This window comes from Ochotona princeps, chromosome 6, assembly GCF_030435755.1.
Source record: "Ochotona princeps isolate mOchPri1 chromosome 6, mOchPri1.hap1, whole genome shotgun sequence".
Lineage (NCBI taxonomy): Eukaryota > Metazoa > Chordata > Mammalia > Lagomorpha > Ochotonidae > Ochotona > Ochotona princeps.
In genome coordinates this window covers 18,765,586-18,782,911 of record NC_080837.1, presented here as the reverse complement: position 1 = coordinate 18,782,911, position 17,326 = coordinate 18,765,586, and the positions used below count along the sequence as shown (strand labels likewise).

Sequence of the window (17,326 nt, the reverse complement as noted above, 5' to 3'; positions counted from 1 at the left end):
GATAGTTAAAACTCTAAGCTCTCTTATGAGAGAGGCCACCATTACTCCTATGGATGTTGTAAGCAGAGTTCTGAATCTTGCCGTCTGTTCCTTTTTTGGGAGATAGTATCCTGGCTGTGTGTATTGAAGGCTGTGCATCATTCTGGGGTGAATTCTTTGCTGGAATGTACCTCATTTACAAAAGCTGTTGAAGGAGTGAAGATGGATCCACTCTCCACCATCCAGATGCCACATGTCAATGCCTTCTGTGTCTCCTAAAGGGCAGAGGTGGTGACTTGGCGAGGAGCAGGACTTGGTAGTACCCCACTCTTCCCGCAGGTCTATGCAGCTTACCCTTGACTTCTGTGTTGTTTGGTCTTAGGGCTCCCAGGCACAGGAACCCATCCTGGTCTCAGCCAAGACTATGCTGGAGAGCTCGTCATACCTCATCCGCACCGCACGCTCCCTGGCCATCAACCCAAAAGACCCACCCACCTGGTCTGTGCTTGCTGGACATTCCCACACTGTGTCCGACTCCATCAAGAGCCTCATTACATCTATCAGGTCAGTTTCCCTCCTGGAGATTTTTCCCAGCCTGTGTCTGAACAGGGCAAGAAAGGGATAAGCGTCCCAGGCTTTTCATGTCATAGTGGTATGGCTGATCACTGTCTTCACCTTTTTTCTTTGTCTCTTTGACACTAGTGGTGATGCTAGTCTAATAGCAATTTTTTGGAAAAGATATTTTATTTTACTTGAAAAGAAAGAGAAAGAGAGAGAGAGAATCTTCATTCCATTGGTTCACTCCACAAATAGCTATAAGGCCAGAACCGGGCCAGTCCAAACCTGGGAGCCAGGAGTTTCTTCCAGGTCTCCCAGGTGAGTGTCTAAAGACTTGAACCATCCTGTGCTGCTTTGCAAGTACATTATCAGGGAGCTGGATTGGGAAGTGGATCAGCCAGGACACAAACAGGCACCCATATGTATGCCAGCATCATGCCAGCTGTGTAATAGCAAATTTAAGCACTTACTAAACTCATCCCTGCATTTTACCTGTGGTACTTTATTTAGTCATCAGCCTTGTTTTCTGCTGTTGTTTCCATTCTACTAATAAAAAATATCAGGAAGGATTTGGGTGACAGTCACAAGGTCACACCCAGGCTCCAGACTCAGCCTTTCTGTGTTAGTGCTTTATGTATATGTAGGAACTTGGAGAGTGTGACCATTTACTTAGCAAGATTTGGAGTTTCCCTTAGTTTAATTAAAAAGACAAAAAGAACATTCCTGGGGCCAGCATTGTGGCACATAGGATTAAACCACCCTCTGCAACACTGGCATCCTACACGAGCACCACTTCAAGTCCTAGATGCTTCATTTCCAATCCAGCGCTGTGTTGATATGCCTGAAACGTAACAAAGGATGACTCAAGTCCTTGTACTTTTGTGCCCATGTGGTAGCTCCTGGTTCCTGGCTTCAGCCTGGTTCAGTCCTGGCCCTTGTGTCCATTTGGAGTTCATTCTGGCAGTTGGAACATTCTCTCTCCTCTGTGCGCACTCTCTTTCTTTCTTTCTCTCTGTAACTCTGCTTTTCTAATATATAGATAAATTTTTAAAAACAAAAAAGAGCAGTCTTGTACTTACAGTAACTTCAGGAGTCTCCAACCTTGTTGGGGACAGTAGGAGCCTGGAAAATCACCCCCTGAGTAAATACAACATTTCTGAAGATGACCCAAGTTAGTATCTTACAGTATGCAGTGTACCTCCTTCCTTAGGTATTTTTAGTTTCACAGTTGTTTTTGAAACTCAAAACTACCATTAACTTTTTTCTCAATGCCTTGCACAGAAAAATCTAAATATTTTTAACTCCTGTCATAACCCAGGGTGTTGTGATTACTATGTAATGTGGAGAACATAAGAAGCTTTTGCTATAAATAGCATTGGCCTTTTTCAAAATATAAGGGCCCTGCCCATAAGTCAGTGGACGTAGAACCCAAGTCCACATTGTGTTTTGCAGTTGCACGTAATAGCACGAGACAGAGGGCAGAACCATATCCTTTCCATGAGAAGTAAGTCCTGTTGTCTCAAGTGTTAAGAAATATATGGGCATTGTCCATCAAGGATCGGGGACGCACTCCTTAAAAAGGTGACTTTGTGTGGTGCAAAATGGACAGAGGCTCCTGGCTCACCATGGCTGGAGCAGGTTATGGTACTTGAGCCTCACAGAGTTTGTGTTTGACCTCCACCATCCCTTTCAGGGACAAGGCTCCGGGGCAGAGAGAGTGTGACTATTCCATCGATGGCATCAACCGGTGCATCCGGGACATCGAGCAGGCTTCGTTGGCAGCTGTCAGCCAGAACCTGGCCACGAGGGACGACATCTCTGTGGAGGTAAGCTGGGATGCTGGGGTGACTAGAAGTGCTGAAGAATCTCGGTGTTAGGCTTTGGGAGGGTGAGTGAGTGCTGTCAGAATGTTTCTGTTTGCTTATTGGACCACCTTCCCCTGGGAGCCAGCTAACCTGGAGAGGTTTTTAGAAGGATGGTACAGATGCTCAGAGGCTGGGTTGGGCAGAGACTACACCTAGTATGAGAGTGTGGCAGAAATGTGAGGGAAGTTCTCCATGTGTGGTCATTTGGAGTGTGTCGGTAAGGCAAGGTTGCCATATTCAGTTTAGCACTTCAGTAAGCCTGTGCATGTAAATTGTGGGTGTTTCTGTTGACATTGGTGCACTTTTGCCTCAGTGGATAAGCTTGGTGTTAACTCTATTTATGCATTTGATCCACTCAGAAAGAAAGGATTCCGAGATTCTGACTTAATCTTTTGCATTTGGTTACTAATTTAGAGCCATTTTGTCCTTTCTAGCTTATTTTCCAGAAGCTTGGAATAGGATTTTCTTGCTTTTCTTCTCTGAGGTCCCCCTGCTCTCCTGCCCTTTAGCTGTGCAGAGCCTCTTGGTTCACCCTCCTTCCTGCATTGAAAGCCTAAAGCCTGGTTTTCAGGTGGCACCTAATGAACGTGGGTGGTCTGGTTGCTGATGCTTTCCTTACTGCTCTTGAATTCATTACCCAGGAGCTTTAGATACTATCGTCAGGAATGTTGTCAGAGTCTGAATGTTTTATTGTTTTGTTTTTCCAAGGTTTACAGTTCCCTTCTATGTGACAGTGGGACCAAAAGAAGATTTTAGGCCCAGATCACTTTAGACACTGCAACGTTCATAGTTGTAGGAGCCTGAAAACCCGTTGCCTGAGTAAACAGAACATTTTTTAAGTTGACCAAAGTTAGAATGTCACAAGACAGCATGTATATAGTAGTTAGGTTCAGTTTCTCGTATATTTTACAAACTCAAAGCCACTAATTGAATTTTTTCTTAATGCCTTACAAAGAAAACTGCAACACCTGTTTTAACTCTGTTGTAGCCCAGGGCAGTTAGTATTGTTCAGTTTTATGAATAAAACTGTTTTCACTCTAGCTTCCCTGCTACTCCCTCCATGTCCAGGAAAAGAAGGGAGGGGCAAGCATTCCTGTGCTGTGTGGAGCACTAGAATTACTCCTTGAACCTGTTATTTAAGTACAGTATGCATACAGAAAGGTGCACGTAAGTGCACTGCTTGAGGAGTTATCGCTGACTGCATATCCCCTATATCCAGTGGCAAGATCAGCAGGCAAGGCCAAGCCCCATGGGAGCACCCCACACTTGTTCCCATTCTTTCCACATCTCTTCCAACATGGATCTGCTTTTTTGACTTCTTCACCAGGATGAAGGTATTCCCCTTTAATTTTCTGTGCTCCCTGATTTTTCAATATATAATTTAACAAACCTTCCATAATTAAAAAAAAAAGCCTTTTTAGACTATGCTTGTATTCCTGGACTCAACTCACATTATGAATCTGAGTATAGTCAGTCATGGGCTAAAAGAAGCCATTGAACTGCTTGGAAGCCTGTACCTATCCCTGTCTGTCTCTAGCTCTCTATGCTTTTCTTATCCTAGTCTATGTTTTCAAGTGTGCATATCTGTATGCTCCGTCATTGAGCAAACTCTGTCCACAGACCTGCAGTGTTGTTCTCTGGGAATGTAGCAAGATATCGATTCTCATTTTTGGTGACCAGGACATTGCCACTTTGTCAGGCATCACCTAATTCTGCCTTGGTGTGTGCAGCCTTCCAGTCTCCCAGGTTGGAGCTTGTGAGTCCTGATCCTGCCAGCAAAGCTCCCAAGAAGATTCCTGCAGAGGGGTGGGTGCTCTCCCACTACTGGCTAGTGGTATCCATCCCCTCGTGCTTCCATCAGGGTTTGCTGTCCTGCCCTATTATGTCTTTATGGAGTGAGTCCAGTTCTTCGGGGAGGAGCAGTTTGCCATCCAGAAACCTGAAAAGCAGCACCATGAGGGCTCTGTCCTCAGTATTGGCAGGCACATCACCAGGTGCACTGAGCAGGGAGATGAGCGTGGGGAGCATCTCCCTGCCTTGAGGGAGCTGGTCTTATCTTGACATCACCCTTCTCTCTCTCACCTGAAGTGCTGAGAACACAGTGACTTGAGTGTTTCTCCAACTCCAGTTAGGGGTCTCTGAACCAAGTTGTCCTTCCTTCTTGGAAAGCCATCTGTTCCACATTTCCAGTAATTGTGCTGAATAGCCTAAGGGATTGCTGCCAGTAGCCTTAGTGGGCAGGGCTGGCAGGAGCCAGGAGGAAAAGCATTTCTGGGGCTTGCCTCTTATTGCCAGGAGGAATGATGGAGTAGAGCCGAAGGGTGAGGCAGAGGGAGTAGGGGGCATTGGAAATCACTGAGAAGGTCAGGGCACAGTGGCTGAGTGGTGTGCATCGAGCCTTTGATGGCATCCCTGTGGCCACCCTCACCTTGCCTATAGGTCTGTTTGAATTGGTATAGTGTTGTGGGGAGCCAGTGTCAAGTGGACCTTACAGCTCTGTCCTTATCAGGCCCTGCAGGAACAGCTGACTTCAGTGGTCCAAGAAATCGGGCACCTCATTGATCCCATTGCCACCGCCGCTCGGGGAGAAGCAGCACAGCTGGGACATAAGGTAATGGACCCCCACCCTCCACCCCAAGTGGTTGCTCTGGAGAGCCTGTGTGTGTGCATGAGACAGAGGTGTCTTTTGGTTTTGTTGTTGATTCTTCTGGAAACCTGCAGGGCCTAGATCGGTTTCGACTTTACCTGCAGAAGACAGCACTCGGCTCTCTCTGGCCTGTACTTCCGAGACGACCACTTCCCGTTCTGTGTTCCCCTAGGGTGGAGATAAAACTGTAGTGAAATTTCTCAGGCTGTGGGTGAGACTCTTGAGGCACCAGGACTCATAGAGTCATCTATTGTCCTTGACCTTTGCTGAAATAAGTCAGTGTTGGAAGTTGACAGTCCCTGCCTGGGATCTGTCTGCTGTCTCCTTGCTGGTGGGCTGGCTCTGTTCCTGTGTGTGAAGGGTGTATTTTGAATGCAGTATGTTTGGGAGCTTGTGGACTTGTGGACTTGGCTCTGAACAGCCAGAGCCTCCCTATAGCCACTTCAAAGGAGTGCTTTCTCTGAGGTCTGTCCCACATTGTTTGAAGTGCCGAACAGTATTTAGACTGTTGGGGTTCACCTTGAAAGTCTTTCCAGAGAAGCCCAGTTCTTGCGCAGTCTGTGTCCCCGGAGGAAGAGGCCACCAAGTGCATTTTAGCTTCCAGGCAATTGCCAGAACAGTCACCAGAAGAGTGCATATGAACAAAGGCATCAGCCAAAATCTTCTTGGCAGGTATTGATTTTAGAAAATCGATCTTTTTGCCTCTTCAAATTATAGATGAGCTCCAGGACCCGCTGAATTTCCCACTGGTTGCAAGGAAGGGTGTTGGGTAGTGCTGGGTCACTGTATCTCTGCCTTTTCATGTGTGAACATTCTTATTTTTCAACTGGGTTTCTTTACAAGTAGAAAAAAGGGGGAGTTGGCAAACATTTGGTACAGCCATTTGGTAATGCCCATATCCCATTTTCTTTATTTTTTTTTTGAAAAGTTAGAAATTCCTTAATTTTTTATTCCTGGTACCACTACCACAATTTACAGGGCAATATACCTGATGTAATGAAAAGAAAGAGAAAAGACAAAGCTACAACAGATAAAAGACCTCAGGATTGTACATCTAATTGACACAACATTGCGTTAATCAATAGCTGCATTTTTTGCAAACTGTGGCTGTAACAGTCCTGAACAAGAAGGGTTTCCTGTTTAAGCTGCAGTAACTTTTCTGACTATGAATCATTGTTCCTCCTATGGCAGATTTTCACAGTTCCTCTAATGCATTTGGGATGACTGTCTCAAAGTAACCTGCAGCTTTCCTGACAACTCCTTTCTCTCTCTCCTGCTAAGAACTGTAGCCCTTTTCTGCTGTTTTTAGAACCTTCTGCTACCATATCTGCCACTTCCACTACCAGATCCATAACCATCACCCTAGGGACTGCCTGAGCCTTTTCCACCAAACTGTCCCCTTTCATGGGCCCATAATTTGATTACTGTTGTCCACTATAATTTCCAAAATCATTGTAGTTTCCACCACTACTATAGTTGCCTCCAAAATTTCCTCCTTCATTGTAATCATCATATCCTCCTCCTCCACCATATCTACCACCTTGGTTTTCATATCCTGGTCCGCCACCACCATAGCCTCCCCTGCTACTGTAACCAGGACCACCACATAGTTGCCACCATCACCTCCAAAACCATTATATCCACCATCACCTCCTCCATACCTTGCTCTGCTGCCACCACCTCCACCACCATAACCTCCTCTTCCACCAAAGCTTCCACCATGGCCAAAATTACCTCCACAACCTCCAAAGTTTCCTCCATGACCCATGAAGTTGCCAGACCCACCTCCACGGCCTCTTAGTGATCCAGCAGCAGACTACATCTCTTGTTTAGAAAGGGCTTTTTTCACTTCACAACTATGCCCATTAATAGTGTGGTATTTCTGAACAACAATTTTATCAACTGTATCATGATCATCAAAAGTTACAAAAGCAAATCCTCTTTTTTTGCCACTCTGCCTGTCTTCCATAACTTCTATGGTTTCAATCTTGCCATACTTCTCAAAGTAGTCTCTCAAATTATATTTCTCTGTATCTTCTTTAATACCACCAACAAAAATTTTCTTCACTGTTAGAAGGGCACGAGGCTTTACCAAATCCTCTCTAGAAACAGGTCTCTGGTTCCACAACACGCCCATCAGCGTTGTGTGGTCGAGCACACATTGCTGCATTCACCTCTTCAACACAAGAGTAAGTCACAAAACCAAACACCCTGGAACATTTTGTTTGGGGTCTCTCATTACCACACAATCTGTCAGTGTGCCTCATTTCTCAAAATGTTCTCTCAAGCTATCATCTGTAGTTTCAAAGTTCAGACCACCAATGAACAGTTTCCTCAACTGCTCTGGTTCCTTTAGCTCATGACCCTCCTCCCCTGGGGGGCAGCGACAGCCAGAGTTGGACTAGGGGCGACCAGGTGACTGTTTTACCTCCATTTTGAGACTGGACACGCCTCTTCCAGCTCGAGTTTAATCACCCATATCCCATTTTAGATTACCTGGGATGAACTCCTGGCTTCGACTCCAGCTTACTACTAATGTGCACCAGGGCTGATGAGGCGGAAGAGAAGGGGTGGTAGGCAATAGCTCGAGTATTAGAGTCCTTGTTGCCCAAGTGGGAGACCCAGATTAAGTTCCCAACCCGTGGCTTCAGCCTGACCCAGCCCCAGTGATTGTGGATATTTCTGGAGTGAACCTGCAAGAGAGATATCTGTGCCTGTCCATCTTTCAAATAAATAAGAGCTTAAAATTTTTTAAAAGAAGAGGTTTTGTTTGCCTCTGAGTAAAAAGGTTTGAGAAGAGAGAGGGGACAGACCTGGAGGATGGTCACTTTTTGCCCATCTTGGGGAAACTAAGTCTCGCAGAGAAGCCAGTGTTCGAGAAGTTGCCTTAGATTCTAACTCCTGCAGAAAGGTGTTGCTGCCCGTCTTTGGAGGGCCATGTTCCTGTCTGTACATGCTCTTGGTTAGCATAGAGGATGACTCACATGTTCATGAGTAGCATCAAGAGAAAAACCTTTGTGCCTATCCCCATCTGTGTCTATCTCTCTATGCTTTTCTTATCATTGTCTATGTTTTCAAGTGTGCATGGCAGTATACTCCATCATTGAGCAAACTCTATCCAAAAACTAAGTCTTTATGTCCCCTGACTTAGAAAGTGACACTGGTCCCTTTAACTGAGTCAGTCTCCCACCTTCTACCACAGCAGCATGGACCAAGCGCTGGGCTCACTGTGCACATAACCTGGGCTGTGCATGGCTCCCCACACTGTCTCCCCTGATGCCTTGCAGACAGGTCCCAACCCAACATCACCTGGAAGTGATGAACAACACAAACTCACACACTCCATCTGACTATACCTGTAGCTGCCACCATTGGCTGGGCAGCTGAAAACAACAGATGTGTTCTCTCGTAGTGCGGATACCTGAAGTGCCCAGTCAGGGTGCTGCCAGGGCCAGGCTCCCCCAGGAGGTGGCAGAGGAGACTCTGTGGGGTCTGTGGGATCCGTTCTCTGCCTTTCCTGACTCTTCTCCAATTTCTGACTCTGTGACCTCCTTGTCCCCTTGTGTCTCATCTCTGTCTCTCATATTCATGCATTTTACTGGATGTAGAATTCACTCTGTTAATCCAAAAGGGTCTCTTCTCAAAAGCCTCACTTCAGTGCCGCTGCAGAGACCCCTTCCCTGCATAAGGTCACCTTTCCCAGGTGTCAGGGTTTAGGATGTGGACCCTTCTGGGGACTGCCACTCAACTCACAGGGCCTCCCTGGACCAAGGACATCAGCCTCATGCACCAAATACTCAACACGCTCTGTTTAACTCTGTGCTGCCTCAGATGCAGATGTATTGTATTCAACAAGAACATGTGTTAAAGTCCCTGCTAAGCTCCCTGGATAAAGGACAAAATGCATCTCTTTTCTCATCACTTGTGTGTGACTGTTGCATAACAGTGCAGGTCCCAACCCAGCACCACCTGGTGTTTTGTGAGCACTAATTCTATAGATATTATTAGGCTCTGTGCTTTTTTTTTTTTAAGATTTATTTATTCGACAATCAGAATTACAGAGGAGGGGGATTCTGTCTGCTGCTGGCTACCTGGCCAGTGCTGCACCAGGACTAAGCACATAGGCTGTCTTCTGCTGCCTTTCTCATACTATTAGCAGGGAGCTGGATCAGAAGTGAAGCAGCTGGAATATGAACCAGGGCCCCATATGGGATGCTTTACCTGCCTCATCACAATACGAACCCCTATGCTCAGTGCTCTTGTGTGCATTTGTTTTATCTCTAAATAACCCCAGTGAGCTTGATGTAGCAGATCCTGTTCCACAGGTGAGGAATCTGAAGGTTAATGATAACAAGTTGCATGCATACTCTTTCTCAGTAACGGACCAACTGTAAAGGTCCAGATCCACTGATGGATTTGCTCATCACACAGCCTTGCTGCTTTGGTGGAGCCAGGCCCTAGCATTGTGCTTGAGGTTTATTTTCCTTAGCACAGAGCAACCCTTGACATTGGACAGTTACATCCATGAAATGGGATTTTAAATAGTTCATCTTGAAAATATGATGACTCTTATGCATTAAACATGACACTATTTTTTTTATTAATTATTTTGCATTATGTTACAGTTTCATAGGCTCTGGGAATTCCCCCCCATACCCCTCCCCCCTGGTGGCTTCCTCCACCTTGATGCAGTATTACAGTTCAAATTCAATCAAGATTCTTTCCTTGTAAACATATACCAAGTATAAAGTCCAGCTGTTTATTGTCCAGATGGGTTGAACAGTCTCTTGGGGAGACCATTTCTGGTCCGTTGTTAGAGCTGGCAGAATATCATCCCATTCAACCAAGAGTCCCAACATAACATCAACAGCAATTTGCAACATTATGGAATTGACATGGTTGTGAGTAACCAGTGTGTTACAAAAAAAAAAAAAAAAAAAAAAAAGAAAGCAAGTTCTTAACCACAACCTCTGATTAGCCCATTGACATTTCAGTTTTAGTTTTATATACAGAACCGACTGCTATATACCTTAAAATGGCTATAAGGTACCATTCAGCTGTCTCGTGTCTATTTCATTTTAGTATTTAGCCATTTGTTGTGTTGAAGTATAATTTTGCTGATCTTGGCAGATTTTAGGGTAATCTAGACTGACTTGTAACTCCAACAAGACATTTGTCGACAATTAAGGTGCTGAACATTTTTTTGTTTGTTTTTGTGGGGAGTGTGCAGGGAAATCCCCAACACCATGGTGAGGAGTGACTAATCTTTGTGTTCCACCCAGCGAGGCATGAGCCAATCCACGCCAGCTCTTTCCTGTCAGATTCCAGGCTCTACTTTTTGTTGTTTGTCTATTTATTTTAGGTTTTTTTAGTTTGTATGATTGTTTGCTATGAGGGGTTTTCGGAGCGATCCCGATGGTCATCGCGAGAGAGGGTGGGGGTCCAGAGGTGGAGCCAGGTTCAGACCAGAGAAAGCTCTCCTCCCTGGTCCCGAAGGACGTTTATCGTTCTTCTGTTTCTGCGAACCGCTCAGGGCTTCTGGTTGTCTTTCCAATGACGTTACTCTGAGGTCACCCACCCCCAACCAGAGCTTCCACAGGGGATGGAAGAAGTCCAAACACTACCGTGCGGAGGCCAACGTCATCGGAAAAACATGACACTATTTAGGACACAGAGGATGCATATTGAGCCCTGAATTCATAACTGTCCCAATTCCTTTGGTGGCAGTTCAAGTATGCTTCCCTGGGGAGAGGATGAAATCCAGTTCATAGGGGGAGGGCCTGCACTTGTGAAAACCGAACCCTGTGCTGAGCTGTTTAGCTCAGGTGGGGAGTCAGCAAACTCAGCTTCTTTTCTGCTTCCAAACCATGCGCCTGGCATGTGTCAAGTCAGCCCAAAGAGGCTCCTTTTTAAATTCATGCAAAAGCCTATAGTGGCCCTATTCCAGTGTTTTAAAGTGTGTCTGTTAGATAACCATTGTGGGGGCTGGCATTGTGGTATAGCATCGTAAGCCACCACCTGCAGCACCCGCATCCCATATGGACACTAGTTCAAGTCCTAGCTGCTCCACTTACAATCCAGCTTCCTGTTGATGAGCCTGGGAAAGCAACAAAGATGGTCCAAGTCCTTGGGTCCCTGCACCCACATGGGAGGCCCAGAAGAAGTTCTAGGCTCCTGGTTTGGCAGCCACCTATGTAGTAAAGCAGCAGATTTCCCTCTCTATAACTCTGCCTTTCAAAGAAATACGTATTTTTTTAAAAGTTAGCCATAGTGGAATAAGCAGGTGACATTGTGCTCAGTGCTGGTGAGCTCTTTCTTACTGGTAGCTCTGAAGGACTGATAACATTTTGGCCTCCTCCTCTTACTCCTTGCCTTTCCCACCTCCATCACAGTCCTGATCCTCCTCCCCAGTTTTGTTTCTCTGCCACATGCAAAAAAAGAAAGAGAGAGAGAGGAGAGAGATGAAAATTTCCCCAAGGAAGCAAAAGCTAAGCAGAAGTCTGAATTAGCAAGTCTTTTTGTAAGTCAACTGGCAGATCTGCCTAAACCTGCAACTGAGAGCGGGATATGTGGCATGAGGTTCCTGTCCCAAAATCTCTCCCCACCAGTGACACCTCTTAAGGAGATGCATGTACTGACCTGAGCCTCCTGTGGCTTTTCTGTCCTGAAAGGTGACCCAGCTGGCAAGCTACTTCGAGCCCTTGATCCTGGCAGCGGTAGGTGTTGCCTCCAAGATTCTTGACCATCAGCAGCAGATGACGGTGCTGGACCAGACCAAGACACTGGCCGAGTCAGCCCTGCAGATGTTGTATGCAGCCAAAGAAGGAGGAGGAAACCCCAAGGTATGGTTCAGGATGTCGGGGCCAAGGCGGGACCACCACAAAGCCGTCCTGTATTCTTTCTGCACATTTCCAGGGGAATGCCTCTTCCATTGGCCTTCCAAGAAGTCTCTAGGGGCAGGAACCAGGAAATATGTATAATGAGGGATTATTTATAAAGTATTTCTTTCACATCGTATATAGACAAGGGTCCTTGGGGATGACCCATATGAGGTGTGGTTATTAAAGGATTGTGAACTATAGTATGTTGTGGTTATCTATTCATTGTAACCACCTACCTACACAAACGAATACTCTTGTTTCCAGTGAATGCCATTCCTGTTACTAGCCCACAAAGACTCAAGGGCCAATATTTAAATCCCTGTTTGTAAGAATAACATTTCTTCAGTCCGTTCTGTCACCCAGTTCTTTAACTGGCCGGAGATGTTGACAGCATGTCACAGGTGACTTGTACCACATTTGACTTTGGACTTGGGAACTAGGAAGGGGTAGGATGGGGGAAGCCTGTTGCAAAGGCATAGAAAATATTATAGAAAGATTTTGGCAGCAGACGATCTAACATACCTGAAACATATAGAGCATGGGGATGACTGAATAGGAACAAAGATTGGGGCTGTGTTTTGATAGGTGTCAGCTTCCATGCTAAGGCATTTGGCCCTTGCTGCTTGTGGTAGGAGGCCCTTGACTATGTTTAAGCAGAGCTTTGATACACCTGACCATATTTTAGAAGCACCAAAGAGCTAGCAATTTGAGTGGTGTCTTGGATCTATACATTTTTTAGGAGTTTTTCGTTCATGTGCCTGACAATTACTCAGATCCCAATTCTGATCTCTAACTTTAAATGGTAAAAGTACTAAGAGCCAGCCCCTGGCCCACAAGTTGCTCTGAGCCTTTGAGAAGTATCAGTCTAGTTGCTGAAGTGCTGGGTGAGAAGGCCACCTTGACTGTGGGTGATTAGCCAGCGATACATGCCCTAGATAGGATCAGCCCCTTGAGCCTTTTCAGAGCAGAGAGCCACAACTTGCTACACCCTGGGTTGTGTCTTCTGCTAGACTGTTGAGAGCCATCTGACTCCTCCCTTGTGAGAGAGGGCTTCCGTGCCAGTAGGAGAGTTAGGAGTGGGAGTTTTCTTGGTTTGAAGGTGTTAGCGTGTCTGCTTGGATGGCACATTCAGAGCTTATAGGGAACCTCATCTCTGGGAACAGACATTGTCTTCCCCAAAAGCTTTACAATGATGTCTGAAATGGTTTCCAACCCATGTGAGACACTGTGTAGTGGACAGCCAGGAATACTGGACCATGAAGTACAATCAGATGAGTGACAATCACTTCTGTTGCTTCAGTGGTGTCATTCACCCTGAAGTCTCTATCTATCCTGATACAGCCATGTCCCCAGACATGCCTGGGAGGCTAAAAGTTTGCTTTTCTCAATCCTTTTCTAAGAGGCCTGATGCATAGACTTCATCATCTTTGCTGTTATTCTTTGGGCAAATATCTACCAGGTCTTACATGCTGTACTCTAGGTGTTGTGTATCCCTGTTGACTGAGGATGTGAGATTACATTTTTAATGAGCTCTGGAGAAAAATAGCACCAGCTTTGGGTCCAGATATAATGAGAGCTGCATTCCAACTCTATCTGTTCCTAGACCACTTCATTTCTTTGTTTTGTTACCTGAATATTGAAGTTAATTAAGAGTGACTCCTTAGCATAGCTGAAAAAAGTAAAAGATAATATACCTTATGTCACAGATGATTATCTTTTAATAAAGCAGAGGAGAGAGGAGGAAGCAGCAGCCCCAGTTCATGAGGGCTGCTCTCAGACCCTCTCACACACCCCTTGAGCTCCCTTCTGCACTTATCCTTAGTCAACCTGTTTCTCTTCAGTAGCATCCTTGGCAAACCCCCAACACCTTCTACCTGCAACACCCTTGCAAAAACATAGTCCTCTCCACTATTGGGCATTTCTAGATGCTAAGGGGCTTTCCCCTTCACTGAAGTTGAGATCTATGTCTCCAACCCTAGGGTTTTCTCCCATTTTCCATCTGTGACATCTGTCCCTGCCACTTGAAACTGTATAGCTGGAGTCCTGTAATAAACAAATATGGCCAACTGAGGAGTAGACTTCAGACATCTCCAAAACAAATGAAATCTGATTGTTCTTGTGGATTATGCCATGTAAACTATCAATGAGGAACCCCACTAGAATCAAAAAGAACCTGGTGGCTGAACCTGCTGACTCCACACAGTAGTTTTTTGTTGGTTCCTTCCCTATGCCTTCATTGAGATTCCACTATGCCATTTGCTGTTGTGTTGAGCCACCAGGTATGTAGGATTTTGGATGTTCTCTGCACAAGCTGGAACTAGACTTGGACCTAAGAAAAAAAGGTCTTGGTTGCAGCCTGGAGCAATGTGAGGCAGTTTTATAGAAGGATCCTGTAGGGAACTATAACCCTTAAGCAGGTCTCCTAGACAATTCCTCGATACACACAGACTAGGATAAGCAAAAGCCAGGGTATGCTTTTGTAATTTGTTTCAGTGACCCAGGACCTGGAAGGGATCCTTTAAATGTCCTACCCACTTTGCAGAGTAGACTGTGTTTTACTGCAGCCACTCCCCAAATTAGCTTCCAATGCTTTCCTGAGCCCGGTGGAAGAACGGGTTGTTGGCATTCATTTCTCCCCCTAGCACACATTTAACATGATAGGTGGGATGGCTTGCTTATTGGTGTCACCAGCAGTCATCCCATCCTAAGTAAGACATAGAGAAACACACACCTTTTATTCCACCTTCTGCAGAAAGGAGGACTTATTTAAATGATGTGCCCTCTCTTGGGGTTGTGTAGGAAAGAACATCTTTCAGATTTCTGTCATCAGAATGAAGCAAACTGCACATTTTGGCTTGCTTCCTCTGTACCGTGAAATCAGCTATCAAGCTATATGATAGGTTTGCTTCATTGCATCCCGAGCGAGCTGCCTCTGGGGTCACCACTCGTCACCAGTACTTTTCACGTCTCATCAGATGCTATAGTTGAGGGACTCTTTTTGTTTCCCATAGCTTTTCAATTTATCCAGGGCCAGTTCTTTTGAGTCACATAGCTGCCTCTTAGAATTCCCTTTTATTTATAAAAAATCACTCAAGGAGTAAACCTTGTGGTGTAGTTATTAAGCTGTCACTTGGAATACCAACATGCTGGGGTTCAAATCCCAGCTACGCTGTGCTTTTAATTAATTAATTGTTTGTTTGTCTGTTTTGAAAGGCAGGCTTACCTGGACGGAAGGAGAGAGAGAAAGATATCTTCAATCCACTGGTTTATTCCCCAAATGACCACAATGACTGGCACTGAGCCAAGAGCCTGGAGCTTCTTTGGTCTTCCACACAGTTGTGGGGTCCCCAGCACCTGGGCCCTCTTCCACTGCCTTCCTAGGCCAGTAGCAGTAGAGGTGCCAGGACTCAAAATGGTGCCCATAAGGGATGCTGGCACCACAGACAGAAGCTTAGCTTGCTACATCACAGCACCAACCCCTGCTCTGTGCTTCTGATCCAGTTCCATGCTAATACACCTGGGAGGTAGCAGAAAATGGCCCCAGGACTGGGGTCACTGCCACCCAAGTGGAAGATCTGGATGGTGTTCCTGGCATCAGCCTGGCACAACCCCAGCTCTTGTGGGCATATAGAGCATGTCTAACAGATGGAAGATGACTTGATGTATCTATCTTTGTTTATCACTATCTCTCTGTCATTCTGCCTTTCAAATAAGTAAATCATTTTTAAAATCCACTCAAAAGGGAAAGTGACTGCCTGGTATTTCATCTATCAAAGTAAAGATTCCATGTCCCGGGCCTGTGGGAAGAAATATCTCCTCCATGATGGGGCCACAGCATTGCTAACCACTATGTAGGCAGACCCAGCACCTGGATGCAGAACAGAACTGGATGCAGAACTACCTGTCATTAGGTCATGTTGTGCAGAGCAAAGGACAGCCTGTATTAAAAGAATGTGCCTGCACCCATTTCTTAAGCTCTGAGTTTCACCATGTAGTATTTTTACAGTTATTTCCATTTCAAATTCTGGACCTCTTACATGAGTAGTGGTGGAACCAGAACTAGAACCCAGGAGTCAGCATTGTGGCATAGCCAGTGAAGCTTCAGCCTGCAATATCGGACCATCCCATGTGGGTGCCAACTTACGTACAAGCTGCTCCCTGCAAATGCCTGAGAAAAGCACAGAAGATGGCACAAGTACCTGGGCTCCTGCACTGCCGGAGTCCAGCTCCAGCCGAGAGTTCGGAGCTCGAGAAGGGTGCGTGAGATAGGCGTAGAAAGAAGAAGAGAGAAAGAAAGGAGAGACGGACCACTAGGATTCCTTGATGATTGTGGACCTTGCGAGAAAGCTGTCCGCTTTATTTATACAGAAGCAGTACAAAGTTTTCTTTTAGGGGCATTTTGACATAGCTTCAGGGGGGCACAATTTACAACTTCTTGAGAAATGATTGAGGAAGGATCCCACATTCCTTGCTTATCTTGGTTTGCCAGTCTTCATCCGCTCTCCTCTGGTCTCGGCTCTAACCTTGGCGCCACCTGTGACAACCAGGCCCCTACCTTGAATTATGTATGGGTTAGTAAGTCCGGGGTCTTGGTGTATGGGGATTACGGGCCATTGGCACTAAAGGCCATTAGGTCAGCAAGCTCACACAGTTTGTTATCTGAACAAGTAAAGCAAGAGTTATAACGGCGGAAAGAATTGTAATTAGCAATGAGCCAAGTTTACTCCATTTATGTTTCAATTCTACAATTGACAAGTGAGTGTTTCCAAAGACAATTCTACAAATTGTTTCACCTCAAGACAGGGCATTATCCATTCCAACGTTGCAGCCAAGAATTTCTCAGTAGACAACACATCTTATTCAGTAATACGCTCTTACTACAATTCTTATTCTACAACTTATCCATCACTTAATGGGAGAAATACATCAAAAGAGAAAAAACAAAGATCTAAGACAAAAGGTTTTAAACATTAAGTTCCTCTACAACTGCAGGTTCTACAACCTCATAAGTGATCAAACAATAATCAAAAGTATATCTTTGTGATGTTAGTGAAATCAGCCTATATTTCCTCTAGTTAGAAATTATGAAAGCAGCTAAAGCAACTACAGTTTCTATGTTCTAAAGAGTTGCAAGGACAGGCTAACCCGTAAGGTCACAGTAACTATATTTTTTGCTTTAGCAGGATAGCCTTTAGGGTCCCAGTAACACGATAGCCTTTAGGGTCACAGTAACAAGATAACTTTTAGGGTCCCAGTAACAAGATAGCTTTTAGGGTCCCAGTAGCTATATTTTTTGTCATGGCAGTTTTAACCCATACTGCCATCATTTCCATTAGTTTGTAAAATTCTTATCAAGCCATTTCCCAGAAAGCATGCTAAATGTCCAGGCCAGATTT

General features: G+C 45.3%; 1 protein-coding gene and 1 pseudogene across 4 annotated transcripts in view; one reads left to right on the top strand and one right to left on the bottom strand.

Moving 5' to 3' along the window:
* The window catches only part of TLN2 (talin 2), a 462,999-nt gene that overhangs the window by 386,657 nt on the left and 59,016 nt on the right, over nucleotides 1–17,326 (top strand). For all 4 annotated transcript variants that reach the window (XM_058665748.1, XM_058665745.1, XM_058665746.1 and 1 more), the window contains 4 exons: nucleotides 362–543; nucleotides 2,231–2,363; nucleotides 4,912–5,013; nucleotides 11,721–11,891. In XM_058665748.1, the coding sequence (XP_058521731.1) occupies nucleotides 362–543; nucleotides 2,231–2,363; nucleotides 4,912–5,013; nucleotides 11,721–11,891 (588 nt within the window). The remainder of the gene's footprint in view (nucleotides 1–361; nucleotides 544–2,230; nucleotides 2,364–4,911; nucleotides 5,014–11,720; nucleotides 11,892–17,326) is intronic.
* Nucleotides 5,970–7,483, bottom strand: LOC105941924 (heterogeneous nuclear ribonucleoprotein A3-like; annotated as a pseudogene).